This window comes from Ciconia boyciana, chromosome 15 (genome assembly GCF_034638445.1).
Source record: "Ciconia boyciana chromosome 15, ASM3463844v1, whole genome shotgun sequence".
Classification (NCBI taxonomy): domain Eukaryota; kingdom Metazoa; phylum Chordata; class Aves; order Ciconiiformes; family Ciconiidae; genus Ciconia; species Ciconia boyciana.
The window spans coordinates 10516858-10532660 of record NC_132948.1 but is presented as its reverse complement, the minus strand read 5'-3'; the positions used below and the strand labels follow the sequence as shown (position 1 = coordinate 10532660).

The 15803-nt window shown below is 54.7% G+C and overlaps 1 protein-coding gene across 15 annotated transcripts in view; it reads left to right on the top strand.

Annotated features, from left to right (window-relative positions):
- NCOR2 (nuclear receptor corepressor 2) overlaps positions 1 to 3218 on the top strand; it is a 257644-nt gene extending 254426 nt beyond the window's left edge. For 11 of the 15 annotated variants that reach the window (XM_072880181.1, XM_072880177.1, XM_072880178.1 and 8 more), the window contains 3 exons: positions 605 to 832; positions 2512 to 2691; positions 2803 to 3218. In XM_072880181.1, the coding sequence (XP_072736282.1) occupies positions 605 to 832; positions 2512 to 2691; positions 2803 to 2978 (584 nt within the window). In that variant the 3' untranslated portion in view covers positions 2979 to 3218. The remainder of the gene's footprint in view (positions 1 to 604; positions 833 to 2511; positions 2692 to 2802) is intronic. The other 4 variants (XM_072880189.1, XM_072880191.1, XM_072880182.1 and 1 more) reach the window with 2 other exon arrangements.
- Positions 3219 to 15803: the final 12585 nt, after the last annotated feature.

Sequence of the window (15803 nt, the reverse complement as noted above, 5' to 3'; positions counted from 1 at the left end):
CCTCTCGTGCCAGGGCCAAATCTGGGCACCTCTTTCCGATCAAGTGTTTTTGTGGGGTGCCCCCTCTTCCTTCCCTGACTTTTCCTCCATGGGAAACTGCCCCAGCCTCCAAAGTCCTGACACACCAGCTTTTGATCTGTGTGTGCATCCGTATGGACCCCACATCCAGGTGACTCCTGCCCCCGTGCTGAGCCTGGCACAGCCCCCCCTTCTTGCAGTTGCTCCCCAAGGCTCAGCGAAGACCCCTTCCCCCCATCCTCCAAGCCCTTGGCCCCAGGGAACCCTGCCTGCCTGCAGCACTCCAGAAACCCACATCCCAGAGTAAGTCCCATCCCATCCCATCCCACCCCAGCGCCAGCCCCTGCCAAGCCCTGGGGCGGGATGGAGTGGGGAGGAGGAGGAGGAGGAGGAGGATGGGTGCATCGCAGCGCTTTAAAGAACAAGATGACAAAGTTTGTTGCTTTGCGAGAATGTGCTGACTGTTTGTTTCTTCCCTTCTCCCTTGTCTCCTTTCTCCCCTTTCCCCGTCCCCCCCATCTTTCTTCTCATTTGGCTCCCCCCCATCTCCCGTCCCCTCTCTCCTCCCCCTCCCGTTATCTCCCAGGGCTAATCAGTTGTAGGAGCCAGTCGGTCCAAGAGAATTCCAGTACCAACATGGGGTTGGAGGCAATAATTAGGAAAGCCCTAATGGGTAAATATGACGAGCAGTGGGAAGAGCGCTCACCTCTCAGTGCCAATGCTTTTAACTCTCTGAATGCCAGTGCAAGCCTGCCCGCTGCTATGCCCATAACTCCTGCTGATGGACGAAACGAGGACGTGCGCTCCTTGCCAGGTCTGCAGCCCTCTCCACCTTTGCTCTCTCTGTGTTATTAATTCTCAGCCTTTATATTTCCCCTTTTGTGGGTGGATTTATTCCCCCCCCCCATTTTTGTTCATTTTGGTTTTCTTTTCTCCCCTCTCTCCCCCAGCTTCGAGCTTTGTGAATCCGCTGATTAATCCTGGTCTTGTTTGATGTTAATTTAGTAGTCTCAGAAGGTGCTGTTGCTTTCTCTAAACCACTGACTGTGCTCCTTTCCCCGTTTGTTGGTTTTTAATACCTCCTTTTCGTTTGTTGTTTTTTTTTTTTTTACACCATGGAAAGGTTTATGAAGGGGGAAAAAAAAACCCCACACCCAAAAAACCAAAGCCATAAACTTAAATAGCCACCCCAAACTGTCCATAAACCCTGGGCGGGATCGCCGCTCCCGAAACAGGGCAAGGAGCTGAGAAGGGCCGGCAGGCGGGGACGCGGGGCAGGGTGGCCTCTCCCTCCCCACCCCGGGCTCAGGGGGTGTGGGGCAGGCTCCGGGCTGGGACGGAGGGTGGGGTGGGACCTGGAGCGAGAGGGAGAGATGGAGGGAGCTAAAGGTGGTAGAGATGGGGGACGACTTGAGAGAGCAGGGCTGGGGGCGAGCTGCCGGGTGGGCTCCAGCAGAGCTTGCAAAGCTGGCTGGGCACCACGGCGTGGTCTGCCCAGCTTCGGGGGAGGCTCGAGCAGAGCCAGGAGGGTTGTTCCGCAGATCCCCAGTGAAGGAAGAGAGGAGGGGGACCAGGGATGGATGGGGGAGAGCGTTTGTCCCCTGCGCGCCTGCAAAGGGCGGATTGCCTCTCGCAAGCGCCCTGCGCAGAGCATGGCAGCCGGTGCCGGGGGTCACCCTTGGCAATCTGGGCACGGAGCCCCCGAAGCTGAGGAGCAGGGTCCCGGGGGCACACGTGTGCCTTCCTCCAGGTCAGCTCGGACCAGGCGCTCTTCAGCTTGCTGCAGAAAAGGTTTTCAGGCTCCTACATGAAACCAGCAGCTTCCCCATGCCCAGCAGAGGCTGCCCAGGCAGGCGGGGTGGGATGCAGAGCCCATCCATGCCTCCTCCTTTTGTAGCTCCCCGCCGTTTTAGCCAGGCTAACCTACCCAGCAGAGGCCGTTTTAGCTTTAAACCTTTTAAAAACTGGCTAAACATCACCAGGGATCTTGCTGTAAAAACTTGTTAAAGACCATCCCAGCCACGTAGACCATGGGAACGGGGAATGTGCTCGGGGCTCCAGCACCCACATAGCTTCGGGGGGTCCCTGCTAACTGGCTGCGCAGCGGCACACGGAGCTCCCGTCCCTTGACCCGTGTTTGTGGGCTGAGCCACGAGCCGGCTCGGGAGCGGTCCCTGCAAAGAGACAGCCTGGCCAAAGCCGAGTGGCTGCTCCTGCCCCAGATCTGCTCCATGGGATGGTTGGTAGCATCAACCCACAAAGCAGAGAGCGGCACAGGAGGGGACAGAAACCTCCTCGAGCTGCCGTGGCCACCCGCCTGCCCCATCAGCCTTCCCCACCGCGGTGCCATCAGCCCCCAGGGTGAGCTTTTCCCCTGCCACCAGCCGTTTTTGCAAGCCCTTAAAAAGGAAGCGCTGGGTACCCGCACCCCCTCCCTGACCCCCCGAACCCCGTCGCGATGAGCGGCTGACAAGCGGCTGCTTCTCTTTGCAGGAGGAGGGGGGAAGCCAAAGATCGCTGCCAGACCCAACAGCCGCAAGGCCAAGTCCCCGGCACCAGGTCTGTCCTCGGGCGAGCGGCCGCCCTCCGTCTCCTCGGTGCACTCGGAGGGAGACTGCAACCGGAGGACGCCCCTCACCAACCGCGTCTGGGAGGACAGGCCGTCGTCCGCAGGTAGGGCTCGGGGGGGACGTGTCCCCGAAGCGGCCGTGCCACCCTCTCGGGGGGCTGCAGGGGGGCAGCCACCCCCCGGCGTTGATTCTCTGCTTCCTCCTCCCCACGCAGGTTCGACACCGTTCCCCTACAACCCACTCACCATGCGGCTCCCCAGCGGGGTGGTGACGACGGCCCCCGCCGCCCCCCTGCCGCAGGGGACCCCCAGCAGCCAGCACCACGCCTGGGACGAGGAGCCCAAGCCCCTGCTCTGCTCCCAGTATGAAACCCTTTCGGACAGCGAATGAAGTGAGCCAGGGGCAGGGAGACGGCGACCAAACCCAGGGCGCGGGGAGCGAGCGGACGCCCGGGGCGAGCGCCCACCACCCCGGCCCCGCCGGCTCTCACGAGCGAAGATGCAGGAGCAGAGCTATTTTATTTTTTCCTTTTCCTTTTTTTTTTCCTTCCCCTCCCAGCTAGCCAATTTGGGGGGATGGTTTTTTTAATTTGTTGTTTGGTTGTTTTTTTTCTTTCTCAACATCTGGAAATTTCTGCATCCTCTTCGGTCTGGAAAAAAAAGAAAAGAAAAAAGCCTTAACGAGACAAAACCCAAGGAACCCATCTTCGATCTTGGCAGCCTTGCCGGGCGTTGACCCCCGCGCTCAAGAGGGACTGTGAGCGGCCGTGTGCCCGAAGCGCCCACGTCCCGGGGCCGCGCGCGCTCGGACGCTCTGCCGGCGCGCTCCCGCGGAGTCGAGCGAGGGGCTGTGGGATGCTCCCGCACATCCTGGCTGTGGGGCTGTGCCGCAGAAATGCAAAACCTTGAGTGGGTTAAAGAAAAAAAAAATATGTTTAAGAAGTGAAATAGGACGGAACGCCCCAGTTTGGTTCCCCCCAGCTGATCTGAGGGCTGGCAGCCCGTCGTACCCACGTCACAAGATGTATCGGCCCCGGAGCAGTCTCAACATGCTTCAAACATGGCTGGGATGAGCGGGCAGGGGAGGGAGTGAAGAGCTATTTCTTAAAAAAAAAACAAAACAAAACAAACAAAAAAAAATCCTGGTCCCTTTGGTGGAAGCGATCCCGGGCTTAAATCGGAGCGGGCAGGGATGTTCCCGGGCTGGCTCGTGCGCTGCCCGTGGCGGGGGCTGAGTTGCTTTAAGTGCATTGTTTTCTGAATGGTGAGAAAAGGCAATTGTAAATTGTATTGGTCTACAGGGTATATTTTTGATACCTTCAGTGAATTATGTCGATATTTTACGCAAGGAAGGACTTAAACAAAACACAGTATTACGTGCTGTAAAAGAGGTTCTGTTCTTACATGCAGGCTTTGATGCGTTTGTCCATTGTATGGAAGGGTTTAAAAAAAGAAAAAAAAGAAGAGAAGGTAAAAATGATCCATCAAAGTTATCTGTAAGTCAGGAGAATGTATGAACTTAGTTTAAAAAAAAAAAAAAATCAAAATCTTGCCATGATTGCAGGGCCCCCCGTTACACAGACCTTTGCTGAGTCAGCAGAAATCGTTTGCTGGTTGTAGATGCTGATCCTCTGGAGCCCTCCGAGCTGGCTGGGTGCAGGGGCAGAGCGGGCAGGAGGCCGGCGTGGCAGGGAGTTCACAGGAAACTAAAAAAAAAAAAAAAAAAGAAAAGAAAAAAAAGGAAAAAAAAAAGTTTTTATTGTATTTTTGTGATACACACGAATGCTCTACTTTACATTATTTTTTTCATTCCATGATGTTGGCTCATATCTGCAGTTACATGGTTAAAGAACAAATTATTAGACTTTTTTTCATTCACTTCTGCTTTCTCACTCTGGGGAAAAAAAAAATGGCAAAAAAACAAAAATATGTATTAAATGCTTTGCATTCTATACGCTAGAGGAACCCAGAGCATGGCACAGACTTTCTGCCTCTCCGGCTGCCGGGTGGGCAGCCAGCCCCCGCAGCCTCCCGGCAGCTCTCACATCTGACGCGCGAGGCCGGCGCCGTCACCGTCACCATCCCCATCCCCTTCCCGACGGATCTTTCTTTTCCCCCTGCAATGTTCCCAGGTTGATTCTGATTTCAAAGCAAGAGAATGATGGTGTTTGTTGTTTGTTTGGGGTTTGGTTTTTTTTTTCTGGGTTTTTTTTTTTGTTTTGTTTTTTTACAATGTACAGGTTTTTAATGTTCATCAATGTTTGTGTCTTTTCTGTTGTGCTTTTTTTTTTTTTTTTAAGAAAAAAAAATACGAGACAATGCACAAGCGATGTGGAAGTCTTTCCGTTCCCAGGTTATTGCTGCTGGTGTCTCCGTGGCTCTGAGATGTAAAAACTAACAGAGCTGATGTCTGGGCATAACGCTATTAAAGTGTTGCAGATTTTGCTGGGGAAAAAAAAAAAAATCCAAATCCGACCCATCTTCAAAGCCGCCTCCTTAACCTTTTCAGAAAAAAATCGCAAAAAAAAAAAAAAACCACAACAAAGAATAAAGTTCCCACTTGGCACAGTAGCAATACTGTGTGCTGCTTTGGTGTCTCCAGAAGTCCAGGAAGGTTCCGGTTGCTGGTGGACGCAGCTGCGGTGCTCGCAGCCCCACGGACCAGCGGCTCTCGCCGGCAGGGACCCGGCGTGGGGTGAGACGTGGAGAGGGGCAAGAGAAGCGCCTGAACTGAGCTGCTGCCCCTGGGGCGGCCGCGCCGAGCCTTGGCTGTGGCTCGCTCGCTGCGGTTCTGCCTGCACCCCGCGGTGTGCCGGGATGGAGGCGCTGGGCTCCTCGCCGTGTGGCTCCGATGCCCACGGCATCCCGTGCAGACCCCGCGGGCTGAGCGCGGCCGGGTGTCGGGACATCGGGAAGGGCCACGGGCTCCAGCCAGGAGCTGCGGAGCCGCCTTCTCGCTGCCCCGGCCCGAGCGGCGTTGGGTTGTCCTCCCCATTAACCCCACGCAGCATTCGCCCGCGCCGTAGCCAGCACTTGAAGCCACGGGCTGGAGGGTGAAGAGCTTGTCCCACCCCTCGGTGCTAACCCCGCAGCTGCGTTTCTCTTTTCCTCTCGTTTCCGCCACGTCTTTCTTGTATGCGGGGCGAGGGGTCGGAGCTGGCGGGGCTGGCCAGGACTCCCGAAGCACAGCTGATGCCCGGGGCTGTGCTGTGAGGATGTCAAAAGAGTTTTCAGATGTTTGTGAAGTTGTTTTAGTCCTTTTGGGGTTTGTGGCTCAGTGCTGGTGGCTGGATGGTTGGGCAGATGTTATCCACCATCTTCTGGGCAGGGCAGTGTTGCAGGAGGGGACAGCGCTGCGGGGCTGGGAGGACGTGGAGGTGCCGGGGAGGTGCTGGTGACCCCCAGCCACCGCGAGGCTCCGGCAGCCTCGCGCCCTTGCTCAGTGGGATCCTTTGGGATCGTTTCTGGAGCGGGGAGCAGGACACGTCGCTGATGTTCCCGGCTCTGTGCAAGAGCTCGGGCCCCGGCTGTGCCGCGTGTCCCCATCACACCAGGACAGCCTGCCCTGGGCTGGGAGCCGCGGGAGGGGAGCAGCCCAGGGTGCCTGAGAGCAGCCGTGGCAGCCGTGGCAGGGGTGCGCGTGGGTTTTGCTCCAGCACGATCCTTCGCTTGGGGAATCCCACTTGCAGAGAGCTCGGCCCCGCGGCTGGCCACGGCACAGCTCGGTTTTGGCGCTTTCTGTCTTGCTGTGTCTCCATCGTCTGGTCTCCCCACGCACGCCCCATCCCCACACACCCTCCTGCAGCTGCCTGTCCCCCAGCGCGTCCCCACAGCAGCAGGAACAGGGCACGGGGGGACACGTGGGGCAGCGGCAGCTCCTGTCAGGGAGCTCCGCACCTCCCGTGCCGGGGTGCTGGAGCGGGGAGCATCCTCCCACCGCAGATGAATTAATTTGGGTCAAATTGATGAGTCAGCAGCACGCCGGGTGGGAGGCCTGCAGCCGCTCGGTGGGGATGCGTCCGGCCCCGGGAGCTGCTGTGGGATGGTCCCCCCGTTTCCCTGTTCACACGTGGGCTGGGGGAACATGGTTTTGGGAAGAGGAGGAGCTGCTGCTCCTGCAGGTCATGATGCTCCCCCGGTAATGCCCCGCTCTGGCCCTTGTGCTCCCCCCCGCCCACCTCCCGGCCAGGGACCGAGGCATCCCCGAGCACCCCAAAACCTCACGGCAGGGTCCAACCGGCACCTCCTCGTGCTGACGGCTGTGGTTGTGCAATCCAGGAGAAAGTCACGTTAAACTATTAAAAAAACCCAAGTTTAAAGTTGACGTTCGCCACCTTTGTAACTTGTACAAACAGGCAAACAAGTTATTGGACAATCTAGCGCTTGAACTGTACCGGGGGGAAATATCTATCTTTTGTACAACCAAACTGTGCATAGCTGTTTTGAAGTGAGTTGTATGATAGCCGGGGCTGTACAGAGAAACCACCAGGTGTAAATATTTCCGCAGCTTGCTCGAGAGGGGTGGGTTTCTTCTACTAAAGGTGAAGGGGTTTGTTCACTGCTATTTTGCTCGGCGTGCCCACCAGCAAGCGGTGTGGGTAGCAGTGTCCGAACACTGCCTTACTGGTTAAAAAATAAAAAAAGCAAAGAAACCAACCCCCCCAAAAAAAAGCTTATTTGGCAGCAAAATATAGCGCTCTCCTGCCTGTTTGTGTGCGTGAGCCCAGGCAGGGCGAGCTGCTCGCCAGGGAGCCGAGTCGGGAGCGGGATGGATGACGGTGAGGGGGTGCGGGGCAGGTCGGGGGCCCCCACGCTGACGGGGCACGGATGGGGGTGCCCGCGGTAAAATGGGCTGCGAGGGGGGAAAGGGCCAGCGGCAGCAGTGCCCCGAGGCGTGCAGCTGGCTCGCCCCAAGGCTGGCTGTGCCCTGACCCTCCCGGGGCACCGCTGGCGATGGGGATGGGGCTGGTGGAAGGACCTTGGCAAGGGGGGAGTTTGCTGGGTAAGGGATGAGTTTGCTGGTTGAAGCACAGGACATCCCACCCTAAAGCGTGGGGATGGGTGTTCTGGCCAAGTTGCAGCCCCACAGCAGCTCTTGGAGGAGTGGTTTCTCATCTCCATTTATTTTTCTTTATTTTTATCTATTATATTATTATTTTTTTTTAATTTTCATTATATTATCATCATCATCACCTTTATTATTATTTTATTTTAACATGGCCAAGCTCCCTCCTGCCTGCGGCTCCCCAGAAATCAAAGCCTCCCTGTTCTTTTCTGGCAGCACTAACAACATCCAGCCGCATCCCCACCACCAAGGCTTCTTCCCGCATCCCCACACCCAGACTGTTTTTGTTGGCTTCTCGTAGCAGAAACATGAAAACCCTTTGAACCGTCCCAAAACAGCTTCTCGCATCTCTTTGGGTGCTCTGTCTGGGCCTGGGGAGCAGGGAGGGGGGCCAGGGGCTGCAGTCACCAAGGGAAGCTGGTGGCACCCAAGGGTGGCTGTGGGACCATGCACCCCGTAGCTAAATGCCCCCAGACAAGCGATACCTGCATCTCTGCCAGCATTGAGCAGGGGTGATGCTGGAGGACACCTTGGCTTCATTGCTCTTGGACCAGCAGCCAAGGAAAACTGTGTTCAACTGTGATTGAATTTAAAAATTGAATTTAAATGGAATTTTTTAAAAAATCTTTTAGAAATAGATATTCTGGTAATGGACAATCCCTCACAAGCCCTGTAGGAAATTATTGGGGAGGCTAATTAGCCACTACCTAATTAACAATTGAAACAGAAGCCCTGGTATCTATTTGCGGGTCTAAATTGCTTGACCTCTGACATCCGTCCCACAGGGTGCAGCTGACTTCGGTTGGGGCCAGGAGCCATTGGGCCCTAAGTCCCCTCCCGCGTCCGCCCGTGCAGGGACGATGCCAAGGGGCTCAGGACCTCTTGCCACTGCCGCGGGGTGTGCGGGCAGTGGCATTTTACAGGGCGAGTGATGAATGAGGAGAGGGCTCTGAGTGAGGATAAATTGGATGACTGTATGGAATTTAATCCATTGAAGGGCTGTTAGTTGGTTTTGCGCTTGGGGGGCCTTCTGCTGCCTTTCCTAGGGCTCAGAAATGGGTTTTACACAGAAGATGTTTTCCTGAGAGCAGCAATGAGCATTTCTGCCAGGCCGTACCCGTACCTCCTGCCGGCTCAGCGTTTCGGGTGGTCACCCTGATCCAAGCTGCGGCAAGTCCTGGAGGAAGGCTCCCCAGTGCTGCATGACTGGTTTGTCTGTCCAGGGGATGTCCAAAAGGCTCCTGTCTCTGTGCTGGTGAAGCATCGCTCTGGGTCCTTTGTATCACCCAGACACCATCTGAAATCCCTCCAGGTACGTACCTGCACCGACCAAACCTCCTCCGGTCTCTGCATGCTCCTCCAGCCACCAGCTCCTATGGCGATGCACTAGGTAGATACCTGCTGGCTCTCAGAGATCACTCTAAAGATCTCTGAGACCAGCTATTTTGTTAAAAACCTTCTTGGAAAGGCTTTTGCTGCTCTGAAGGCAATTAGAGTAAGTTAATAAATAGTACAAACAGAAGCCAAGCTGTTCAGCCTCTCGCATCAGGGTTTAAATGCTGACGAGGGCTGACAGTGGTAGCCCTGGTCAATAATTCACACTGATGCTGAAGAAACAGAAGGTGGGAAAACTCTAAATTCAGGGCCAACAGTTATGATTTAATGATGGAAAACTTTAGGTCTACTTGAAAAGCTCTTGCATAAGGAGATGAAAATGAAACGGGACAAAAGCAGATGGCTTCAAAAACTAGCAATAAAAAAAAAGTCAGAAGTCCAGACTCACTCATATTTCGAGTGGGTGGCAGACGGGTTTTTGAAGGGGAGAGGGAAGACAAAAGATGGTCCATGATGCCTTTGTCCTGGACAGAGGCCATGAGAAGGCGCAGGAGCGTTGCGACCTTCTCCTGGTGATGAATTGGTGTTTAGTTAGGATTATGGGGATTTTTTTCCTTTTTTTTTAAAGAATGAAAGCAAGAGGAAGATTTTTTTAGCTAGGCCAGGCTGAGTTAGAAGAAGAGGGAGGAAAGGGCACGAGACTGAGGCTGTCCTTGCTGCACGAGCCAGGACACTGTGCATTGGGCTTCAGCACCCTCCCGCAGGCTGCGTGTGCCCCGCAGGTGACGGGGAGGGGAGAAGGACGTAGCTGTGGTACCCAGCGATGAGCAGGGTAAGATTTTTAACAAAAAAAGGGTACAAAACACACCAGAATCCAAAACCCATGTGCTGGTAGCACCCAGACCCATGCCCTCCCAAGAAAGGCAGCTTGCGGTCCCTACACACCAGCCCCCAGCGCAGCAGGGGCTCTTCAACTGAGCGGCTGAATGGGTCAGACGTGCCTTTGGCCAGCAAAGCCGGTAACCGCTCCTGGGCTCCTCACAGCAGGAAGCATTTTATGCTCTCCTGACAATTGCAATCCAAATAGTCATTCATCAGTTCTTGTGATTTGCCATGAAATTATATATGCTCTCTGATAATGATGCGGAGGGCTAAAGAGCTGATCTTGGCAGGGGATGAGACGTTTCAGGCTGGCGAGTAACTTGGAAAGAAAATAGAGCGGCTTTTGATGGGATGCCTGGATCTTATCGGTGTTGAGACACTGAAGGGCACTGGGGAGGGGCAGGGGTGTTTTGGCTGCCTCAGCTCTACCTGGCTTGTGTGCCCATCTGGGAAGAGTTGGGTTCGTAAGAAACTTGGGAGTGAGTGTCACTGTGTGTGGGGGGGGGGTAACAGCTGAATTAATTGTCGGGTTTATTTATCCTCTCATTTTTGGCCTCCTGTAATTACTAAAATGAGTATTTGTCAGGACTCCAGGCAGCAGAGTGGTAATAAATCACTTGCCACCGAGGGAAGGTTGGAGCAGTTGTGTCTGAGCGAGCTGAGATCGGTGTTGGCTTTAGGGAAGTGCAAGTGCTGTAACAGGAGCTGGTGGCCTGGTGCACCAACAAAAAACAAACAAACAAACAAACCCCAAAAACAGCTTTGCAGAAATGCTCCTGAAATAAAATCCTTGGACACAGAGTTCTCCGGCCTGGAGCCACGGTTGTCTCAGCCGTTGTGAGGAGGAATCACCTAACGGGACTTGGGGCAGGGAAAGCCTCGGCAGCCCCCAGTGCATGGGATGCTGCCGGAGCCTGCGGGGCTGCGGGTCCCTTCCCGTGTCCAAAACCACCCAAAACCACCACCCCACCGGGGTGTCCAAAAACGCTGCTGTGAAACGCACAGCAGGGAGGGCATCTGCCTGCACGCCCTGGGCTGAAAACCTGCAGAAGCTGGGTTGAAAGGCAAAATCCTTGTGCTGCAAACATGCTGCTTTCTGGGTCTTGCTTTCCAGAGTGTTGCTCTAGTGCAAGTCAGGCTTTGTTGGGCTCTGCCCTCCCGGCCTTGCTGGTGTCACGGGCTCACTCCTGCTGGCACGGCAGCAATGCTGTGCCAGGGCGTGGGAGCGTGTCCAGATCCCGCCCGAGGAGGGACCACGCTCATCTTGGCTGCAGACGGAGCAACCCTCGCGTAACCACCGACAGGCGAGACTTTCCTCTTGTTGGCCCTTGTAAATGGAGAACAGGGAGAAAGAACTGCCCGGAGATCCATTCTGCCACCTACATCGCAGAGAGGAGAGCATCGGTCACATGTCGTTTCGAGTCTGTATTTTTGAAGAGGCCAGTGTGTTTCCCTTCTTTGGGAATAATCCGAATGTCTCTCGCTGTAAATGCATGTAACCTGACGAAGCGCAGGGTGTTAGGAATGGTGGTAAACTCCATCTGGAGAGCTCTCTGCTTTGAAGTCGGACACCGTTTTAAACTCTGCAGGGTACTGTCGCTTAGAAAAAGCAGCAGTTGTCAGTGAAGATTGATCTTGGTCCAGAAATTTTTGCTGCCCCCTGACTTCTTTTCATATTTATTAGTCATTTGCAATCTCTTTGATGACTAGATGCCTGTTCAGCTCAGAGAAAACTCTGTTGCGGTATTTTCTGAGGCGATGCCGGGGATAGAAAACACCGATCATGCTAGCTGTGAGGTCTGGCCATGCGACCGATGGTGTATTTCGAGTTGTCATTATTAATTGCCATGGCAGCCCCCAGTGCTCCTGTGCAGAGGTTGAGGAAACCCATGGAGGAAGCAGAAGCCTTGGGGGGGGTTGGTCTGAGGTCTCACCCATGGGCATGCAGCCCCAGTTGAGCCAGCCAAAATCGATTGCGCCGCACATTGCACGTCAGCGTTTGCAGAAAATGCTGTGCCTGCAAGAGAAGGGCATCTCCATGGGCTGCTGGGGGCTCCTCTCCTGCCTCCGGTGGCGCAGGGGGAAGAGAAGGCTTCATGAAGAGCAAAAAGCAGAGCAACACTGTCCAGAAGGTTGCTCTTGAAGATGCTACATCCTTATTCAATGCATTCCTCAAACTCTGCTCAGAGCAGCTGTCAGTGGGTGCGGCATGATGGGCCCTGAATCAGCTCCGGTGAGACGCGGAGTCTGACAAGGTTTGGACTCCACTGACTTGGGTGTTCGTTTGCCAAAGGCCAGGGTGTAGATATGCAATCCTGATCCAGCTCTGCCCAAGATCCAGGAGTATTTTCTGCTGCTGTTTCGTCCTGAGCCCTTTCCAGAAAGCAAAGCAGCTGCCAGAGGTCAGACACAAGGACCCTGGTCGGTCCGTGCCTGAAGATGGGTGCTAGGTCTGGATCTGCATTCCAGTTGGATCAAAGCAGAGCTTTTCCCCACGGGAATGTTAATCCTGGGCCTTGGCTTTGAGCCATCTCCAGCTTTTGTGTTTTCAGGACCGAAAAGGAGCGCCATTCTCTTCAAGGGAAGAACAAACTCTTATACCCCATCTCTATACCCCGATGAGAAGGTGCAACCAGTTCAAGCATTGCTGGCTCCTTAGAAGTGAAACCCGTCTAACGTGACCCTGCTGGAACAATTTTTAAGCTACCAGGATAAATCCAGTCCCCGTGGGCTGCTGGAGCATCCTGCTCCCCTTCAGACCAGCAACAAGCCCGGAGCTAGAGCTGCCTCCTCCGTCCACCAGTGAAGGAGAAACCAAGCAGCAGAGGTTGGAAACCAAATAGCAGAGGTTGCTCTTGGGTCTCTTTGTGGAGGAGGGCAGCTTTTTTATTAGGTCCAGATGTTGCTTTCTGCCCCGGGCCATGCTGGGAAGTAAAGCAAAGCGTGGTAATGTTGGCTGGAAGAGCCTCGCTGGAAACAGGCTCAAAGGGAGCGGGGTTTCTCCTGCACCCCCATTTCCTGGGGGCCCGGGGGAGATGGGCTGGCACGGGAGGCACAGGCCCTGCTGCTGAGCAGCCCTCTTCCCTTTGCTCTCCAAAAATCTCCCAACAGCGAGTATGGCTTTACCCGGCCACCTGCTTCTCCAGGGCTCTTGGGTCCCTGCTGGCCCCCGGTCAGTGGCCTCTGTTCCCAGGCTGATGGCACCCGCAGGGAGAGTCGTCCCCACCACTGAGCTGATGGGTCCCTTCTGGACCGATTTCCTGTTGGGTTTCGTATCGAGATGTGGAGATGGAGGACTCTGTGTGAGGGGCTAGGCTGTTCTCCAGATGTTCTTTTTCACCATTAGGCAGTGTTTAAAAATATATGTGATTTTTTTTTTTCCCCTCCCCCTTTCTGAGTGCATATAGAGGAGAGACCTTTGGAGGGGTGAGCGGCAGGGGAGGGGCTGGGTGGGGGAGGGTGGCAGGACTTTCCCCCAAATCAGCCGCTCCTCCGCAAATGAAGCTTTTGCAGAAAGTGCTGAGCTGGGCGCTTTGCAGCCGGCTCTGCTGGGCTGCAGCACGGCGTCGCACGGCCAGCTAACAGAGCTGGGCTCCGATGGGTCCCCGTGATCTGGTGCCAAGCCTGGAGGGCTTCGAAACACGTGCCTCATTAACAGTGCGCTTCAGCTACGGCTGGGGCTCGCACAGAGGGCTGGTGCTGCCAAAACGTTTACAAGTTCTGGAGGACTCGGAAAGGGCCCAAGCTGCAAAGTTCAAGGGCTGACCTGGGGGCAGAGCAGTGCCGTGCTTAGCGAAGTACCCCAAGCCTCAAGTGCTGCTCCGCCGCTCCCTGCTCCACTCCACCTTCACTTCGATAACAGGCTCAGGCTAGAGCTGTAAGGATGCTCAGCTCCTCTCCTGGATACTAGTTAGGGATCTGCCTGGCTCTGGGTGCTATCTCCTCTGGTTCCATCTATATTCCGGGGTAAAGCCTGTGCTCAACCAGCCAAGGATGCTCTAAGAGGCCTGAGCTGCTGCCAGCCCAAAATGCCTCACTGGAAGCTGGACCTGAAGCTAAAAGCCCAGTTCTGCACCTCCAAGGCCATCCTACTTGGCCACAACAGGTCGGTAGGTCCATAACACGATGAGCATCATCACCTCGCCAGCCACAGGCACTGGGGATGCCTGCGCTTAAAACCATCCCCCGCGTCAGGCAGCCGAGCCGTGCTCTTCAGCAGCTAAATGAATGTCCTGGAAGCGCAGGCGCTAAAAAAATAACCCTGTCGGAAGCCCAGCAAAAACTCATCTGTGAGTGGAAGAGGTCAAAGAAGAATACAAAGGCTCTTATTTCCTGAGGCATTTGTCAGCAAGGCAAATGCGGTTTGTTTTTTTTAAAAAATTTGCTGCCTTTTCCTAGCTGGCCTCCCACGCAAACGCCAAATGGACTTTCGCTAGCATAAAGCAGGGTGTTGGCTTGTGTCCTTTGTAATCCAACGCTCGAGGACTGAGACGAGGCATCAGCTGGATCACTGTTTATTATCAGTAAGTGGGGCATATTTAAAGGCAATGGGCAGATTTCAACACTACATCTATAACTAGTTTATTGCTGGCGTGTTCCTCTCTTGCCCTTATTATTTATGTTGAAAACGATAAATGAGGGATTGATGGTTCAAGCTGGTTTATGAATAATCAGGTTATTTCACTGTAAAGCCCCAGGGGAAGGTAATGTATCTACGATCCTCCATCAAAGAGAAAGCAGTTTGCACTCGTGTGTGTGTGTGTTGCTTATTCCTCCACTGCTTTGCACTTGGCATGTTTTTGCACCCTCCCTCTGCAACTGTGCATATCCCCACGCGCTCCCATGGCACATCCCAGTGCCGATGCAGGTTTCCCCGTCCATGCAGCCCCTTGGCATCGTCACCCACGGCCACGCACAGGGTGTTTGGAGAAGCTTGCTCTCCAATGCAGGAGGTGATGGGTGTCTCGGTGGCCCACGATGGGAGGCTGCATGGCCGGGGTGCAAGCCAGGTGCTCTGGGGAGGTGCACAGAGGGCCCCAACCGCAGCAGTCAGCTTGGAAGAAGCCCCGATCCCATTTGTATTTCAAGGAGATGCAAATAGCCGCTGGTCTCAGGATTTGCTTGCGAGACAGGAAGAGCCCCGGGGAGATGATTTGAATGTTTATGTATATAGAAATGTCTAATCACTGGGCTTAGGACAGGCTCAGGAAGGGAATCTGGAGGTGGTTAGCTGGAGAGGAGGATATTTTTATGCTAGAAATGTGCTGTCTGCCTGTTTGCAGGGTAGGAAGGATACGATGAGAATCAAAGGCTTGGCAGGATGAGCATTTTCATCCTTGTAGATGTGAACTCCCCGTCTGTCTTGGACTCTAGGCGTGGAACTGTTTAGATCCAGTATCATTATTAGAAGCAGAAAATAGAGCTCGTAAAACTCCCTCCTTACGCCCCAAAAAAGCAATTCCAGGACCCTCTATCCTACTCGTGAACAAGCCATTCCTGCATTAATTTCCCTGCTGTGGCTGGGCACATTGCCAGGGGAAGGGGACTCGGTGCTTCGGCAGAAGCTGTGCAACCCTGGGGCAGGTCCTTGCTCCTCTCCTGTGTAACCAGGCCAGGGGATTTAGAAAGAGGCAGGAGAGCTGGGGATGGTTAACGTGGTGGCACACCCACGTGGCCAAGCCACATTCCTTCTGGGCCACGAGGTAACCACATGGCCCAGAAGACCCATTGCATCTGCTGTGGGAATCGCTCCCCCAAGCAACTGGCTGAAAATCGGCACTGGATACACTTCTTACCATGGCTGGGCAGACACTGCAGAGAGCAGTCGGGAGCGCCAGCCAGGGAAGCCACCATCCCACCACCAGCCCAAGCATCCAGGGGCCCATGCAGCCACCTGGGGTCTCAATTGCTGAAGCTAAGGTGCCCCCTGAGGCA